Here is a 19,062-nt window from a genome sequence, read left to right as displayed (position 1 = left end):
AATTATGTTTACTGCAGTTACTTTCTATAAACTGCATTTACAAATTTTTCTTTGGAGGGTTAGTAGATGATTACAAATCATGTACTAGAAGCATTCATATATTTTACTACTTAATATTTCGGGAATTTCTTTACAATATCTTGGTATACTTATTTAGGGAGAAGAGGAGTACCATTTTCTACATGTTTGACAACTTAACGCTTAGTTTTAAAAGGCAAATATTAAAAGGCAAACATCCAAGTCTCCTACATTGGTATTATGGAGGTTTAGATGATGACTCTAGGAGCATAGAAGAAACTCTTAATAAAATTACATAGCATCTCTGAGAAGAATGATCAAATTGTGCCACAAACAACAATCAAAGAGTTCAAATCGCTTTAAGTTTATACGACATACAAAAATTTCTAACCCATTGACAACTCTCAGTAGAAAATTATGTGATTATAAAAAATAAAAAATGAGTCTTTTACATTTAAATACTCTTCGAATTTTTCTTAATTAAATAAAACTTAAATAAACTCCATATATTGAAAACAAGAATGTGCTCTAAACAAAAAATGTGATTAATTAATCCAAATATATGTTATTTCTAAATGATTCTTTCTCATAAAAAGAAGAGATAATTTCTAAATTAATTATTAGAATGTTATTTTTTTATAAATTAATTTATGTTTTTATGACCGCGCGAAGCGCGGCCGAATTCCACAAATTATCCATGGTTTAAAAGTAATTTAAGTGTATATATAGTACATGTTGAACCCCCTTCCCCTTCTTCGTGCGTTTACTTCTACACATTTAAACCCCTAAAGTGAAAATCCAAGTGCGCCCACTTGGTCCGCTACAATTGTCGTCTAAACATCCTACATTCTGTATACGCAAAAAAGAAGAGTACAACATTCGCAGGGATTCATTTGACCTACTTTAAATATGTGTCAAATCTTTTAACAATACAACACATTTAGGTTGTTTGTATTAAACTGTGACGACCCGTTTCGTCGTTACTGTGAATTCCAAAATATTCGTGGCATTGACTCCTTAAGACCTCCTTGGTCCATCTTGCATTTCTGTAAACCGTTAGCTTAATCAGGAAATTATATGAGTTGCGTGTAAACAAATTGGATCTGGGCCCAGTTGTGCCACTGCAGCATCCTACCTACCTCTCTAGCGGTGGCGCAGCAACAGTTGATTTACCGCAGAAGCGGTGTAGTCGATCTCCTTCAAGGACCACCCCAGCGGTGACTCAGTCGAAAAAACGGTACCGCTGGAGCGGCGTCTCAGACCGCAACATCGGTTACGAGCAGTGACTTCCCCTATTTAAGTGACATTTCAGGAATTGACCTCATTTTTCAAAAACCTAAAGAACCCAGCCGCCCTTAGAACCTTTATGGAGCCAAAATTGATATTTTCTTGGGAAAGGTAATCCCTTTAACTCCCCCATTCATTTCTTCCTATTAATGATTCTTATTAAGAGTCCCTCATCTAGAAAACCACAAGAAGGGGTATCTTAATCACCTAAGACTTAAAAAGAAGAAGGGTTAGTTGTTCATAATATGTATTCATTAGCGGTTATTCCCTCTTGTTCATCACCTTAGAACGGTTACTGAATCAGTTTCTCATTTCCCTACTAGATTATAAATGGGTCTCTTCTATGAATCTTAGAAATGGATTTCTAAAGAATAGACAAAAATGGCAATTTGACCTAGCTAATGGCTTAAATAGTTGACCTTATTCATGGAAGGAGATTGATAAATGACCTAGTGTTGTTATGAATGAAATCTAGAGGTGGGTTAAGTTTCCAAAACTTCCTTGTTAATCTGGAATCTCTTATAAGGGTTCTAATGATAATTCTATTCTTGGGCCTCATGTTTGTCTTAAGGCCCCTTTGTGCGGATTACGACGTGATGATCGAATTGAAGAATCAACAGATGTTCGTGGCACCTGCTCGGTCTTGAGGTAGGTTACGGCTTCCCTTTCGGTAGACTCCGGTTAGTTTCCCATATTTATGTATTAGAAGGAACGGAGAACGCATGTGTAGAAATTGGAGATTTGGGATGGAAATATAGAATGGTATTGTTGTGCGATTTGTATGCTCGGGCATATGGCCTGTAGTTCCCTAGGATTTTTGAGTTGGTTTTCTTGAGTATTGGTGGATTTTATACGACTTGGAAGTAGTGGGTGGTACCTATTTTCTATGTCTCACGATGAGAATTCCCGTAATATGTGATTAATTATGCTACGCCATTAATAGTTAATCTATTTGATAATTGGACGGATAAAATGTATAAACGATTGTGATCGAGTTCTAGACCGAGTAGTAACGAATGTCTTGCGAGTAGAAGGCGAATTTACTTGTACTAAGCTAATAGGATAATAAAGGGAGAGTGGTAATAATGTATTGCGACTTGATTGATCTATTGTGTTTGCTTGATGCCACGTGTGGTTAATTGGTATTGGGGATTGTTGTTACATCTTGATTGTGTTACGGGGGTACCTTTATTTGATGTTGATACGAGGATAGATTTCCATATGACTTGTGTAGTTATTGGTGATATTGTTGGCATACCCATGTTGGTATTTGTGACATTGATATATAGTTGGCGTACGCGTGTTGGTACTTGTGACATTGATATATTGTTGGCGTACCTTTGTTGGTACTTGTGATTTGAGCATAGTTATTGATATTGATAAATGCATTGCACACACTCTTATTCTTCATGATAAATTGTTGAGACACTGTTGGTACTTGATGAAATACTGTGATGAGTCGGGCTCGATTTTAAAATGAGAGTGACGTGAGAGTATGATATCCGATGTTAGTTTCGGAATCGTGGATTGAGTGAGTGCATGGACTCCGTGGGTCCCCCAGGGTGGTGCCTGTGAGAACACCCCCCCCCCTCCCCCGCGGGAAAAGATCCGGGGTCTCGTCTATCTGTTGGGCAAAGATCCGGGATGAGTGACACTTAGACTTCTCGAGTCACCTTAGGTTGTGCTACCGAGATGTCGATTTTTCCGTCCGGAGTACATGTGTACACAACATTTGCATGGCATTGCATTACATTTATACATCATTGCATTGTATTGCATCATGTCTTATATTGAGATGACTTGGTGTTCTACTTGTGTTGTCGGTTTCTGATTGGACCTATGGAGACTTGGTAAATTGGGTTTAGATGCTCTCCTTAGGCAATGACGAGTGCTTGGTTTCGAATATGGTTGCCTTATACTTGTTGATTTATCTCATAGATTGTTCGTAGGATCAGTTATATGTTTGGCCTCTAAGGGATGTTGAATAAAAGATATCGTAATGATGAATTGACTTCTAGACTAAAAATGAATGGTATAATGACATATGATTTTTGTGATATTTGACTTGTGGTTATTAGAGAAACATTAATGATTTAAGGGTATTGATGTTATAATGAGCGGTAGATTCATGTATGACTTGATTTAGTTACTTATCATGTTTATTTGTGAATTCTTTTACTGATATGTGTTTCTAACAATTTTTGGCCTATGATACTTACTCAGTACGCGTGGATTGTACTGATACTGCTCTTGCTACACCCTTTTCTGGGTGTAGAGTGTTTCAGCTGATTGATTGCAACATGTTCGGAAATGCGCGGTGCCTATCTTGAAGGCCTCCTCCCACTTCATTACGGCATAGAGGTTGAGTCTTAGAGTGTCATTGTAATCTGGATCATTTAGTCGCTTTTGTACTAGTCTAGACCGGGTCGTGGGAAGTCGGAAAGAGTCTGTACTTATTTAACCGATGTAATCGTTTTCAACCTTGAGTTATTAAATAAATTGTTTTCCGCTGTTAATTGTACTTATTTATTAGATTATTCAAATTGTCTTTATTGATTGAAGTGTTATTAAATTGAGGGTTCGCCTAGTGAGGAGGGAAAGGTAGGTGCCTGCGTGATCCTAAATGGGGCCGTGACATAAACGGAGAATATGGAACGATCATATGTAACCTTAATGAGGTGTGCACAACCGTGCAAAGCGTGGGTGATCTAATCATGAACTATTAAAATAAATACGAACAGATGAAGTGAAAGTACTTTGACACATCAAATTTTCATTTATTCTCTCTCAAATAAACGCTTAAACCTGAGCTATGATACATGTCGCTTCATCTTAAAATTACAAGACTTCGCGGAAAGTTCCCTGCCAAAACTTGATTTATTTATCATTAATCGTCATGTCAAGACTTTCAATGCTTCTGTTGCGATTGCTGGCGTTTCTTCCACCTGAGCTAATATGCCTTCACAATTCGTAGTCTTTACTTCAGTAGGACTTGAAAGTTTCTCCTGTTTTCCAGCTTATACTTCAACTATTATTTCTTCTCCTTCATTGCTCCAATTGTGTCATGTGTTTAGTTTCTCGATTCAGAATCAACCCCAAAATTCCTAAAAATTAGATGAATAAAAAAAAAGTGTGTATGTCGTAAAGAACTAAAAAAAATGATAAATTACACATCAATAAGCAAAAATTTATAGTTTGCAACATTAAGCAAGTTTAATGAGCAACATGACAGAACAGGACTGAGAGTTCATATAAGTGCTTAGAGTGTAACACAATTTTATTCGTTTGGATTTTTTGCCACTCGAACATGCAAAAGTTGCGATATGAAAATCAATATTTTAGGTAGAATATAGTTTGTGGTATACCATCTGCACTAGATTCAGCTACTGTTCAACGACTTTGACACACTTTCTAAAAAGGTTATACCTAACAATAACTTTCTAATAAAAAAAAACACAATGTCACCATTAGATTTCGGCTATACCAAGGATGTAACTTAGCGAGCAACACCACAGGACATACGTATGAAACAGTTAACACAATACTTAAAACAAACTAGAATTACGACCCATTGAAAAATTTTGATATGCTCAGGGGCGGAACCAGATAAAGCATAGGGGGTACCCCCTTCGGCGGAAAAGTACACTGATTATCCATGGTTCAGAAGTATTTTTGTGTATATATAGTACATATTGAATCCCCTTCCCCTTCTTCCTGTGTTTACTTCTACACGTTTGTAACCGCCAAAGTGAAAATCCAGGTGTGCTCACTTGGTATGCTACAATTATCATCCAAACATCCTACATTTTGTATACGCAAAAAAGGAGAATACCATATTTGCAGGCACACATTTGAGCTACTTTAGATATGTGTCAAATCGTTTAACAATACAACACATTTAGGTTATTTGTTTTAAACTGAGAATGGGGAAAAATCATAAGTAACCTTAATGAGGTCGTGCATGACTGCGCCGAAGAGCGGGTGATTTACCTAGTTCGTTATATATGGAAGAATTTAGCTTGTATACACACTAATCGATATTTCACTTACATGTTACAATAAATTAAGTAAAGTTACCATATTAGTTTTGGTAAATCAAAGTTACCATATTAAAACTCGTAAATGTTAAGAATATACTCCCTCCGTCTCAAATTATTTGTCGTGGTTACTAAAAATAATTGTCTCAAATTATTTGCCGTTTTAGAAGTTCAAGACACAATTAATTAATTTTTACTTGCCCACACCAGGAGTTTACACCAAACCATTATAATTTACCATGGTTAAATGAATTAATAAAGTGCATATAAACATTAATTAATCATGGTTAATTGATAGTTGTATACATTCAAACACATGTCATACACATTGATTTGATGTAAACACCCGATGCGGGTAAGTTTTTACCATTACTTTTTCCTCATTTTACCCTTTGTAGAATTTTGTCATTAATGGAGATGACACATAAATAGAGTAATAGAGTAGACATTTAACGAATAGAGATTATAACTTAAACATAAATAAGAGTAAAGTTAGTCAAATACCCTTCTAATTAATATTTCTTAAGCGGCGTGTAAAATAAAAAAGGCACATATAATATGAGAAGGAGGAGTATTAGTTAACCTATAGTAAATTTACTTGGTAGCATTAAGTAGCTATAGACTTTTCTCATAACCAAAAAGAAAGAAATTAAATACGTACGTATGAAAACAGGAATAAATTTTGTCAACAAAGAATGCAATGAAGCAGTGATAAAAGTGAAGTCATGTGCGGGAAATGCACCAAAACAACGACGTGAAAGTGTTTTTTTGGGGGGGTCGTTCGTTTCCTTCGTTGGGAATTGAAGACATCTCAAAATTTCCCATCACTTTTAATTACCTCGATGGGCTTCTATTATTCTTAGGAAAAGTACATGAACTACCCACTCTAGGCAAAATATTTACCCGACATTGCCCATCTGTTAACTAATTACGCGAATACCCATGAGCTCAAAAACTTTGAGTCCGGAAACTAAATGACCTAAAAAAAGACAAAGTGAACCAAAATATCCCAAGAAAAAAAAATGATACCAAAGTACTCTTAACGCAATAATTTACTGCGTTAAAGGATTTAACTGTAATGGCTCAATTAAGTCCAATAGAGCAGTAAATTACTGCGCTTTTTTTTTTGGGTTAATTACTCTCTTTCTTGTAAATTTTCACACTTTTTCCGTACTTTAGGCATAGATTAATCATGCGCAATTCTTTTTTTTTTTTGGGTTAATTACTCTCTTTCTTGTAAATTTTCATACTTTTTCCATACTTTAGCCATAGATTGATCATGCTTCAAGATTCTAAAACTTCAATATTTTATATAGAACCTGATTTATTTTTGTGCGATTAATAAAGTAGGCTCAATACATCAAGGATACGCAAAGGTTTGGATTGTCGTTTTAGTGGCTGAAAAGTGTTCGAAGTAAGTTTTTGTTTGAAAACTTGTTATCATTAGTTTAAGTTTTTTATTTTTCTGAGTTTAGATTTAAGCATATTAATTTATAGTTAAAATTGCATCATTCGTACCAATCTCAAAATAATTAAATTGCATCATTCATAACAATATAAAAATACTTAAAGTACATCATTAATAACAAACAGAAACTAGTTAAAATAAATCATCAAAGAAAAAACTTAAAATAGATCTATCAACTCATGCTCATGACTAGATGTTCCACCACCGCGAGATGTGCCATCTCCACGAGATGTGCCGCTACCACTAAAGTTTCTTCCGCCATGTGAGTTACCTCCACCGCGAGATGTGCCGCCACGATGAAAGTTTCTTCCACCATGTGAGGTACCTCCACCGCGAGATGTACTTTTACCATCACCCCGCAAAGGACACTTACGCTTATCATGACCAACATAATTGTAAAATGAGCATTTTCGCAAGTGTATCTCTCCGATGGAACCTCAATTTCATTAGGAATATGGGAGTATGCTCGATGTTTCAATTTACGGATAAATGCTTTGTTAGCAAACATGAAAAATGGCTCCGGGGACAATAACTATCATCACCAAGTGGGTAGAACTGACCGGCATATGTTTTTGCATAATTTTCCACGGTATATTCCGAAGCCACGTATTGCGAGGCATTCTTTTCCATTGTGGTAAAACACTTGAAGGCATGAGAACATGGCATGTGGTATGATTACCACTTGCAACATGTGCATGTTCTTGAAATCTCACATTTGTTGTGAGTTTAAATATATGTTGTGCATGGTTGTACTCCATCCTTGAGTATTGCTGACACTTAAATTTGTGATACTTGAACAATTGTGTTGGTTTTGGCATCCATTTCAGACCGTCTGCCACAAATCCTTTGGTCGCCTTTGATCTAGTCACGAACCGCTCCACAACTTGCCTAAAATTATTCTCACCATTGCAGTAACAGGTAGTCCCTATGCAAATTTCAACAAGTCATTGAATGACTCAAAGTTGTTTGTTGTTAGCATCCGGCCATCTCCTACCTTCATCCTTGTGTAATGTCTATTTGTCTTTATCGATTTTATTCAATCAGTGGTAGGCTCCCTCATCCACCTGCCTAATCAACTCTATATGCATATCAAACTTCTTCTCCTGATGCTCTGTTACAGCGGCCCACATCCAATTGCTCAGTGCTGGGCTTCGATATTTCTGTTGAAATTTGCCTTCAAATTGCTTAAACAATAACGATGGTAAGCAAAAGACGGCTGCCACCCATGCAAACTCCACATATTGCTCAATATGCCAGCATGTCTGTCTGATAGAACACACATACCCATTATATCCTTAATAACGTGTTTCCTCAAGTAGGTCAAAAATAGGTCCAATGTCTATGTGCTCTTATTAGCTGCAATTGCAAAAGCGCCAGGGAATATAGATCTATTTGCATCCATTCCAACTGCAATTAGTAGCTTGATGTTGTATATCCTGTACACATGTGTGCCATCTATTGATATTACTGGTCCATAATGAACAAAATAGTCAATGCATGGTTTCAATGCCCAAAACACAAACTGAAAAATATTACAGGTCACACAAGGTTTCGATTTGAGCTTTTATTGTACCAGCATTGAAGTGTTGTAGAGCTTCCATGTATCTCGACAGCATCTTAAAAGAGCCCTTCCAATTGCCATAGACAATCTCATGTGCACGCCAAACGCCCAAAATATGTCTTTCGCCTACTTATGGTTTTACGATAAGCTTTCAAAACAGTTGTAATGCATTCTTTAATTTTGAATCTACATAAATTTCAATATCAACATTTAGCAATGAGGAACCTCATATTAATATCAAAATTAAAATAAACTGAAGCGAAGCGGGTACCTTGGGCTTTGTGCAATGTCGCCAACTAGCACCGCAGCAATCAAATTGACATCTAGATTGAACTGATCATCTAGGCATTCACCGATATCACAAGTGTGCTTTGGGTAGAACCTTGAAATAATCCAGATCTTATCATCAGTCTCCTTATCACGGAACATCCATTGACAACCTTGATTTTTTTGCCAGCAGACCAATCGCCAATATGTTCGGGTGGAATCATCAACTTTGAACTCCCTCATCTTCTGGATGCAAAAAAATCTTAACAGTCCTTTGTAATGACTTTTTCGATGTGAATATCATTCCTTTTTCAATACGACAAGATCGTTTGGCTCTTTCCACAATCTTTGACGAATATAACCATCATCTCTATTAAAGACAAAGGCATCAGAGCGGTTTTGAAGATGATCAAGACAGGGAATCGAAATGGTCAAAATGGTTATAGTCGAAATGGTTACGTCGCATCCAAGTGGGACTCAGACTATGAGTTGTTCGATGACGATGATTCCCCATAATATTATTAATATTTGTTTTAAATAAAGTCGGTAGGGTCATAGTCATGATCCCGCAACCTATTGAGTGTGGTATCTATATAAGTAGCCTTTCGCTACTTAGTAAACTACTAAAAAATCAATGTTGAATAGTAGAAATGTAGATTGGTCAGTATTCTTTCGAAAGGATCGAAATCACAGTGGTGATGACAGTTGTTACGGTTCGCTTTTACGCGGGTTAAGGCATAAAAGTTACTATGAGGTTGTTGGTGCTCTAATTGGATTTTTAGTATTTTTTAGAGTCGCCACCTAATTTATTATGGAAAATCGGGTTTAAAGATTTTTCCAAAAATGAGTAAAAATCTTTTTGACCAAAGTTCGAGTAAGGGTTCTGGTGATCCCCTGGGGAAGGTTTTACGCACCCTAGTATTAAAGATCCGTAGAATACGGTTTACCTACGAGCATCAATGTGTGATTAATGTATTTATTCGTTCAAAAATGTTTAATTTTTCGCAAAATGTCATTTCATCTCACATAATAATTTCAAGAAAAAATTTGGCAAAAAGGTCCCCTTTAGAGGGGGTTTGGGTTTAAAAAAAATCCACACAAGTGTTCAACTCACTTTATTGCCGGACTAGGACACACCCGGAATTTCTCCGGAGTAGAGTCACTACTATTCTAGTTCTAATAAAATGAGTTTAGTTCTTATGGGTTTTATTTATACATATATAGAAAATATGGAGTATATCTCCGATTTTTATACGTATATATAAAAAACATAGGTTTTTGTTTTAACTTTTAAGTCCAATTTTATCATTGAAGCCCATACCACTCAACTTATATTCCAGTCCAAATCCATCTCATCTCAAATTTTGGCCAAAGAGGTTCCCTTTATTAGAGTCTAATTGGTTCTGGGCCTTCAGACCCAAATCAGTCACAAGTTCAATCAGATTTTTGCTAAGTCCAGGATCTATTTCCAGCTTCAAAATGTCAAAAAAAAAAGTTTTATCTTTCAGCAAATTTAATCCCGGTTCAGAAAAAAAATAGTCCTTTGAGTTTTACAAAAAAAAAAAAAAGACTTATTCCAAACCAGCTTCAGTTTTTTTTTTAAGATGTTAAACAGTTTATCCTTTTTAACATGGATGACAGTCCAAAATTTCAATACTTAGTCAGTTTTGAATAACTATCAGACATTGATCCATTTTTCAAACTAAACCAAAATCCCATTTTTATGTCATCTTACAGCTAACCGTGTCATTAAGCCAATTTTAGAAACTTCAAAATCAAGTTAAGTTTCGATTTTTTCATGCAAAGTTGATCACTATCCGATGTTTGAAAAAATCGTTTGGCGACTTCCTAAAAATACTACATGTTCCCTAAATTCTAGCATACATAAGGGTTTCATTATTTATACATTGTCACACATATAATGTACATACATACATGCAAGATACACAAAAAGTAAAGGAAGAGAGAATAAATGCAAATTTTAACTGATGGGCCTACCCAAGCCCATCAGTGTCATTTTCACCCATGACTGGGCCATTAATGTATTAGCTTCCCTTTCTAATTCTTTAGCAGACTCGATCAAAAAGAGTGATTGGGCCAGAGGCCCCAACAGGTTCAATGCGAAAGTGGCCCAAATGGCCCAATTTGGATCACATAGCACAAAAGGGATAAAAATTAGTAAATGTCTAAGTGTTTTAGAATTAGAGTATAGACAATTCGTGCTCAAATATGTTCAAATTAAAAGAAAATGGCACAGGCAAGTAGATATAACTAGGAGGATAGAAAATAAATTGAGGAGAAAGACTAATCCAGGCCCAACTTAGATGGACAAAGAAAACCAGAGGCCTATATATGCCCCGATAGCAAAGACAAAACACATTGGGCCAAGCACATATTATACTCAATACATAAAAGAAAGGCCTAACAGCAGATGGAGAGAGCATGCCCAAAATCAAATAAGCTCGCAACAACTCATACCAAATTTTTATACCAATGATACACTGTAAAGATACATAAATACATTCAGCCTTATCAGTAACATAATTAGATTCCAGAACCAAAGAGCAAATAGGCAAGTTTATGAGGTAAGTCTCTCAAGCAAACTAAATAGACAAAACAAAACTAATGATCCTACACCATCATCAACCACCATACCATGATTTTTACACACATATGGAGAGATAAAAATAGCTCAAAGGGGAAAGCTCTTTCCCTTTTTATTTCCTAATGCCACATAAGATCCAAGGGGTTTCCAGGAACCCCAGGCATGATAGACATTAGGGAGGGTTTGAGCTTCATCCCCAAGTGCTATTTTTACTTCTCTACTTATGTATACTGTTCATAGTATAATGAGAAAGAGAATGTATATTTAGTTATGATATCAAACAAGCCCTTAACAGGAAGCTGTGTATATTAATTACTCATCTAATAGATTACAACCTTAAATCGTCAAATACAATACTCTATTAATTTAAAACAAGGCCTCAGTAAAGGTCCTTTAAGAGAAGTCAGAAAGCAGAGGAGGCTATGTGGGAAGCCGAAGAGGACATGAAGTCCAAATATCCCCATCTCTTTGAAGAGTCAGCAGAAAATGTTGAAGGTAATTTATCTTCCCATTTAGATTTCACTCTACAGTTCCATGTTTCCAATATTCAGTTAGCTTAGTATTCACTTAGTCAATCTCATTCAGCCAGTTCAATAGCTATTCAGTTCAGTAAGCTATTCAGTTTAGCAACCCCTTTCAGTTTATTAGCATCCAGGTGTTCATTACAGTAGTGAAAACGTGTTTTCATTAGCCTAGTTAACCAGAACCCATCATTCGAGCTGAATGATCCCAAGGGGGAGATATTATAACACCCCGTATATTAAAATAAAGGTTAGACTCGTATCATTAAAGTTTCAGAGAAAATTTGAAGGTTTGAACGTTTTGCAAAAGTAGCTGAGGGGCCTACTTTGGGCAACCATAACACCTTGATTCGTTGGGAATTTAGAAAAGGTTCCTAATGAAAGTTGTAGGACATAGAAATACCTTTTAATTCATATAAGGATCAAGCCAATCAGAGATCGAAGCAAGGAGATATGATCCTCGCAATGTGGCTAATAGTAAGGTGCTTAAGATTCGATGGAATCGCCTAAGTTTTTGATAGGTCCTTCTTCCAACCCAATTTCCTGAAATCCATTGGCAATTTGAAAAATCTTAAAGCATGAAAGTTTTATATCTTTGAAATACCTTTCCAATGACATATTGTGGAGCCAAAACAGGGCCCTGTGCTAGAAGTTATGGTCATTTTACCACCTGCAATTCAAGTTGATGCGCAAAGACGGACAGTCGATGCTCAAAGATAGTCATCGATGCAAAAGGACGACCCGTCAATGTACAAGAATGACCCGTCACCATGTTGAAGACCCGTCAAAGTGCATCGTCAAGTTGTACAGCCAGTGTAGACTGATGTAGCGTGAAATTATGGCATATCTAATGCTTTTTAACTCTAAGTTTTACTTATTTTCGAGCAAGTTTGTATTAGTTTGATGTGTTTTGTGTGTTGTATAGGTATTTTGAAGTTAGAATGCTCGGAAACGAAAAAATGAGAAAAACAAGTGATCTGTTCTGATAAGCATTAAGGACGGACCGTCAACATGCTCGACGGTTCGTCGAAGTTGCCTCGTCGATAAGTTCCTGCAAAGTGACAAAGTCATCAGATCGTCGACTTGCACTGTCGACATGATCGGCGGTCCGTCGAAGTGCTTCGAAGATGGAATTCCTGCAGAGCAAAAATATGTCATCAGATCGTCGTTATGGTCAGCGAATATGTCGACGACCGTCAAAGTGCAACGACGACCCATCGAAGTGCAACCCGAACTGGACCAGAACTGGGATTGATTATTCCGAGTTTAACTTGCATAAATACCTGTTTAGGTTTTATTTTTCAAACATCTGGAGTTTTAGACTGGTAGTAATTACTTTTGAGTTGTTATTGCTTTTGAAGATTTTCCAAACAATTACATTCATTACTTTCAAGTTTTATTCGTAAGTTCAATACAAAAATTCATTTATGCAATCTTCAATATTTTATTGTTTTCTCGTTGCCATGAGTAGCTAAACACCTTTACTAAGGTTGTGAACCCAAGGATAGGTGTTTTGTGATTGGGGATCGTGAACGATATAGGCACAATGGATTAGTTGGGTTTATTTGCTCTTCATTTTCATCATATAGTTAGTGGTTGCAAACATTAGCTAATTCCTTAAACTTTAGTTTATTTGGGAAAATAACTAGGGTGAGGTAAGAACAAATAACAAGAACTCAGGGCTTTAAACCTTGTTTAATAAATTCACTTAGGAATAAGAGGAATTTACTTGGCATAATTAACCGTTCTTCATGCATACTTTCTTATCTTTGGAAAAAGCATAGAAAGAAATAATCTTTTCTTATTGGGAAATAGTTCAGATTCACATAGAGGTTAAGTGCATCCATACAAACGATCCATTAGAAGTATATCACGATCGATACCCGTGATCATACACCTTATCTGACGGGGACACAACCTTGGTTCTTTTTACCTATATATTTACAACCTTAAATTTCTAGTCACTTTAAATTAGTCCACAAACCAAAACAACTATAAAAACCTTTTTCTGGAATACACCAGGACCGCAAGACTAGTATAATACTTGTTTAGTAAACTTTTCACACCATATTCTCTGTGGGATTCGACCCCAACCTCGTTGGGTTACTATATTTGACATCGTTCGCTTTACGCTATTAAAAGTGTAAATTTGAGCATATCAAATTTTGGCGCCGTTGCCGAGGAATACGGTTTTGAAATTACTAAATAGTGTTTACTCTTCTTAAAGTCTTTGTCATATTCCAACACACCTCATTTACTATCTTGTAAACCAGGCGATCATGGCTAACAACGATCTTCCAGTTGACAATGTTTTGCTAATAAGTCAGAAGCTGAGGAAGACTTTGCATTTGCAATTATTCATCCGAGGGTGACTGCCTCTACCATCAAGTTTGATAATTCCCTCTATCATATGCCTAAGCAAGAAGGATACTTTCGAAATGCAGTCGACGATGACCCTCACAAGCATATAACAAACTTTCTGGATGTGTGCTCTCAGCATATCCAACGGGGTGTGACTTAAGAAACAGTCCAGTTCAAACTCTTCAAATATTCATTAGCCGGAGAAGCAAGAAAATGGTTCACAAAGCTGCCCCGCAACTCCATTGCTACATGGGATAGGATGGTCAAAGTGTTTCTCAGGAAGTGGTATCCTACGAGTAAAAGAGCTGAAATTCGTGATCAGATTTACGAGTTCAAATAACCTAATGGGGAATAACTTTTTGAGGCTTGGGAGAGGTACAAAGAATATTTAGATAGGAGTCCAAACCATGGTTTTCCAGATCAAATTTTGAAGGAGAAGTTCTATAGAGGGTTGGATCCTATGACCCAAGCAATAGCCAATAATGTTGTCAGTGGGTGTTTCATGAATAAGTCCTATGCTAATATTACGGATATACTTGATCGATTGACTACACACAGCCAGGCTTGGCATTCAAGTAATTCTGATGGGCGATCACTTAGAACACCGTTGATTCAAAATATTATGAAAGATAGTTAGGAAACGCAGCAGACACTACTAAAAAAACAGGGTTTTTTGACCAAATAATTTCCACCTCACTTTTTGGTCGAAAAAAAATCGACCACGTGAGGTCGAAATTTTCAGTTTTTTTTTTTTGGATTTCGACCTCACGTGGTCGATATTTAAACGGAAAATAAAATTTCGACCGCATGAGGTTGAAACTTATTTTTGTACAAATAATAAATGAAAAAAACATTTTAAAAAATTTAATTATATAAATAAAATAATTAATTAAAAAAAGAGAGCATATTTCGACTAAATGCGGTCGAAAATTAAGTCACATTTGGTCAAATCTGACTTAATTATTTCGACCGCACGCGATCAAAATAATAAATTTGAAAAATTTAATGTGCTCCCCCAACATCAATCGGGCAATTCTCATCCCAAAATATACCAAAACCTAATTTTATCCCAAAACTCCCACCCCACCACACCCCTACCCCGCCGCCGACTCCCCATCCCCACCACACCCCTCCCCGCCGCCGACGCTCCATCCCCACCACTGCCTGTCCTCCGTCGCCGCCCTTGCTGTCCGCCAGGTACCTTCTTTAATTGTTTATTTTTTGCATCTTTTATGATATGTGTGGTAATTCTAATTTCTTGGTCCTTCAAGTTTTTTAGAGAGGGGAACCACAGAAGCAAGTTGACTAGTGATGTAGCTGGGGAGCTTAGTGATACATCTGTAAGTTGTGAGGAAACTAGATCCAATTCTCAGGCTATTGTATTTTCTCCATTGGAGCAGCAAGTGCTGAGAAGAAGGTTGTTATCTTCTCCTTCTACCCATTATTGGTTTACCTTCTGTTGATCCACTAAAATTTGCCTCAGAAATGCTATTACTGAAAACATGGTGAGTTATGGTATTACTTATAAGTTATCCTCTTGCAGTGTTATGTATCAAGTCCTTTTTTAATGCTCAAATTCTTGTTCAGGGAAGAGATCTCAGTCAAGTGACTAATAGACTTTGGAAGACGTTTTACCAGATTGAGTTTGGTGAGAAGAGCATCAATCAGGTGGTTGAGAGAATGAAGCAAAGGAAAGTTACATTTAAATGGAAACAGTTGTATGAGGTGATTTAATTTTGTTCTCCCATTCTTTAATCTTTTTCTTATTGTGGTTACCAAATCATTCGATATCTACAAAAGGGTAAAATTGATTTACTTGCAGGCAAAGACAAAGGAAGTGGCGGAAACTCAGCAAAGGTCATTCGAAAGAATCAAGGAATTGTATCAAAAGGAAGATGCGAGTATGTGCTTTAGTTCTGTTTCGTTGTTCTTTAATTTGTTTTCCCAGTAAGTTGTCCCATCTTCTCGTTGTCAGTTTAAAGTAGTGATATACATCCTCAGCGCTCATGATTTGATTTGCTCAAGATTTAAAATTTATTCACCATTTTGGAAGCACATATTGCAACATTTTTAATGATGTTAGCTTACTTGAGGTCTTGAAAATGAGTTTTGATCTTTATCAAGCAATTTGTTATTCACCATTTTCTGTTTCTAACCTGATGTAATTTGACTAAAATCAATAGAAGAATGCTTTATCGACCCGTCTACAACTAGTGCTGGTTGAGGCCTTCATAAGCTGTCATAGATTCAGATGCTGATCTAGACTAATTAGGCTATAGCCTTTAACAACAGTGGTAAAATTTCCCAATTACTTCTAAATAGACTATGTTTGGACTTGAAAGAGTGTATTACAGAATTCAGTATCAGCTCAGGAGTTCCAACCAAATACTGCTGAGTAATTTGAGTTTGGTCATTTATGGTGATAGGTTGTGTCGTCATGATCACACTTGACTTTATCTAGTTCTTGAAACCGGCTTAGTTTATTATCTCTTTTAATGGAGATGTGGTGTAAGTCTACCATTATATTTGGCTTGTAGTCGGACGATCGAGATTGAATCTTTGTTATCTGTGCAGAACGACAGAGCCGACAAGTTCAAGTCTGCACAAAGGTTCCACCTTCTAGCAATAAAAGAAGCTTTTACGGTATGCCATGTTTTCTTTAGATACCTTTTCCATTATCAAACTAAATACGTTATATTAATTTAGAATGCATGGTATTTTGTCATAAGGGACACCTTACATGGTGATAAGGCTACTTCTCTATTTGTTCCTGAGTGAAGAGGTAATTTGCAGGTAGTGGACCTGGTAGCAGTTTTGGCAACACAAAGAGTTCCTTGATGAAGAAGGCAAAAATAGAGTTTGTTAACAGGTAAGTTTTGCCTCCATTGGAACAATTACATGGCTCCGACATTATTGTATTCATGCAAATGTAGGCTCTCTTCCTTACTGCATATTAGATGTCTTTCCCAGTGTTTGCATTTCTGTTTTTAAACCTGTCCTCAACTGCCTCGAACTTCATGGGCTTACAACGAAAGCGGATTCTTGGTCTTCAGCTTATATGCAGTTTGATTGGAAAATTGTGCTAAGAAGTTTTAACAATTCTAGTTCTAGTAAAAGAAAGCAGCTGCTGTTTATGTACTTTTTCTGTTGTTTGCTCAATTTTCTTTGCTTCTTTGAAATGGAATCTTAGTTAACTAGATCATTCTCTCTTCTGCTGTTTCTTGCAGTCGAGAAGTAAAGAATTTGGCTGCTATGAAGAATAAAGGTGTGCAAAGAACTCATAGGTAAAGACATGCTTGCAGTTGTTTATACTTAACCAAAATCCATTTTTTTCCACAGTTTTATCATGTTTTTTTAGTATTTTTCCATGGTTTTTTACACTGCTTTGACGTTTGTGCCTATTCTCCAGTTACAATGTAAGGTGAAGAGGTGGTTCAGATTATTGAACTGGATTTAGTCTATCTCATTTTTGTTGGATGGAAAAGAAAAACTGAAAAGGAATGACAAAATTAATGGAAGTTACTGCTTACAAATTTATTGAAGTCTAGTCATCCACGTTTAAATATGAGCTTGAAAAATTGTGGGTCCTGATCAATGTCTTCTCTTTCTACTTTTATCAGTGTAGTTTTTCCTTTTCTCTCATTCTCTCCCTCTTTTTCAATTTTAGTTACTCTTTTCTCAGAAGGTGTAACTATGAAAGCTTGTGGTTAACTGTTAGAATGTTTTTTAGTAAAACATCTTTTTTCTTGTTTGTAATACAAATATAGGTCTCTCATTGTGTCTTGGGTTTTTTGTTTATTGATGTTGTAAGTAATGATTTTTCTCTACCAACAGATTTTGGCTATTTGAACCTCGATGTGGCATGCATCACAAGAAGACGTAGTTCATGCTCTTGTTGATTAGGATATATAGTGGGGAGGAATCGGATCATGTCTCTAACACCCAACGTTGACTTTTGGATTGTAATATTGCTATGTTTTCTTGGATATGTATATATATATTTTTTTATGATAGTTTTAATTCGAATTAGATGTACTTTTGAAGGTGAATTTGATTGTAGGAAGTAGTTTATCGATGTTTTAACTTTACGATGTTTAAGTGTTTGAATATAGAAATCAGTTTATGGTTGTTTAACTTTACGATGTTGAAGTGTTTGAATGTAGTTTTAAGGATATTTAGTACTTTAAATTGAAACTTGAGGTTGAATTTGATTTTAGAATGTGAAGTTTATGATTGTAGAAGTACTTTGATGAATTGGACGTGTTGATGAATTGCATTTGATTTGGTTGATGAATGTGATTGACAGGTGGGCTGCTGTAAAAGCAGCTGAATGCTGGAATTTTTTTTTTCCAGATTTTCGACCTCATGAGATCGAAAATCCACCCAGATATTGATAATTTTCGACCTCATAAGGTCGAAATTGTACTCAAAAATTAAATTTTCGACCGCACGAAGTCGAAAATCTGGGCAACATTTTGAATTTCGACCTCATGAGGTCGAAATCTGGGAACAATATTGTTAAATTTCGACCGCACGAGGTCAAAAATCTGGGTAATATTTTGAATTTCGACCTCATGAGGTCGAAATCTTGCAATAATATTGCTAAATTTCGACCTCATGCGGTTGAAATTTTTTATTAATAGTTAAATAAAAACAACTTTTTCGACCTCACGTGGTCGAAAAATTTATTTTCGTAATTTAGGTAGAAAATTTATTTCGACCGCGTGAGGTCGAATATTTTCGACCACGTGAGGTCGAAAAAGTTTTCACCCTACCTGTTAGCGACCATGCCTTGTGGTCGAAAATTGGCCTTTTTCGACCGCGTGTGGTCGAAAATTTTGGTCGAATTTTGCTGTTTTTTTAGTAGTGAGACATTGGCACAATTGGCCACTAGTCTCTCTTTACCGACAAAGAGGGTTGATGAGAGGGACTCGAAG

At 36.2% G+C, this 19,062-nt stretch overlaps 1 protein-coding gene across 1 annotated transcript; it reads left to right on the top strand.

Moving 5' to 3' along the window:
• The first annotated feature begins 14,043 nt into the window (after positions 1 to 14,043).
• Positions 14,044 to 18,259, top strand: LOC132620166 (uncharacterized). Its single transcript, XM_060334861.1, has 9 exons — positions 14,044 to 14,132; positions 15,405 to 15,542; positions 15,609 to 15,630; positions 15,713 to 15,850; positions 15,948 to 16,026; positions 16,700 to 16,768; positions 16,919 to 16,994; positions 17,353 to 17,409; positions 17,960 to 18,259. The coding sequence occupies exons 1-9, from the start codon at positions 14,044 to 14,046 to the stop codon at positions 18,006 to 18,008; spliced, it is 717 nt and encodes a 238-aa protein (XP_060190844.1). The 3' UTR covers positions 18,009 to 18,259.
• Positions 18,260 to 19,062: the final 803 nt, after the last annotated feature.

This window comes from Lycium barbarum, chromosome 11, assembly GCF_019175385.1.
Source record: "Lycium barbarum isolate Lr01 chromosome 11, ASM1917538v2, whole genome shotgun sequence".
NCBI classification, from domain to species: Eukaryota; Viridiplantae; Streptophyta; class Magnoliopsida; order Solanales; family Solanaceae; genus Lycium; species Lycium barbarum.
This window is presented reverse-complemented; position numbering and strand designations above follow the sequence as displayed.

Excerpts from the sequence above, each read along its gene's own strand:
- LOC132620166 (XM_060334861.1), top strand. The coding sequence starts at position 14,044 with ATGGCTAACAACGATCTTCCAGTTGACAATGTTTTGCTAATAAGTCAG. Across the intron at positions 15,631-15,712 it reads ATGCTATTACTGAAAACATG|GGAAGAGATCTCAGTCAAGT; the intron begins GTGAGTTATGGT and ends ATTCTTGTTCAG. Across the intron at positions 15,851-15,947 it reads AATGGAAACAGTTGTATGAG|GCAAAGACAAAGGAAGTGGC; the intron begins GTGATTTAATTT and ends ATTTACTTGCAG.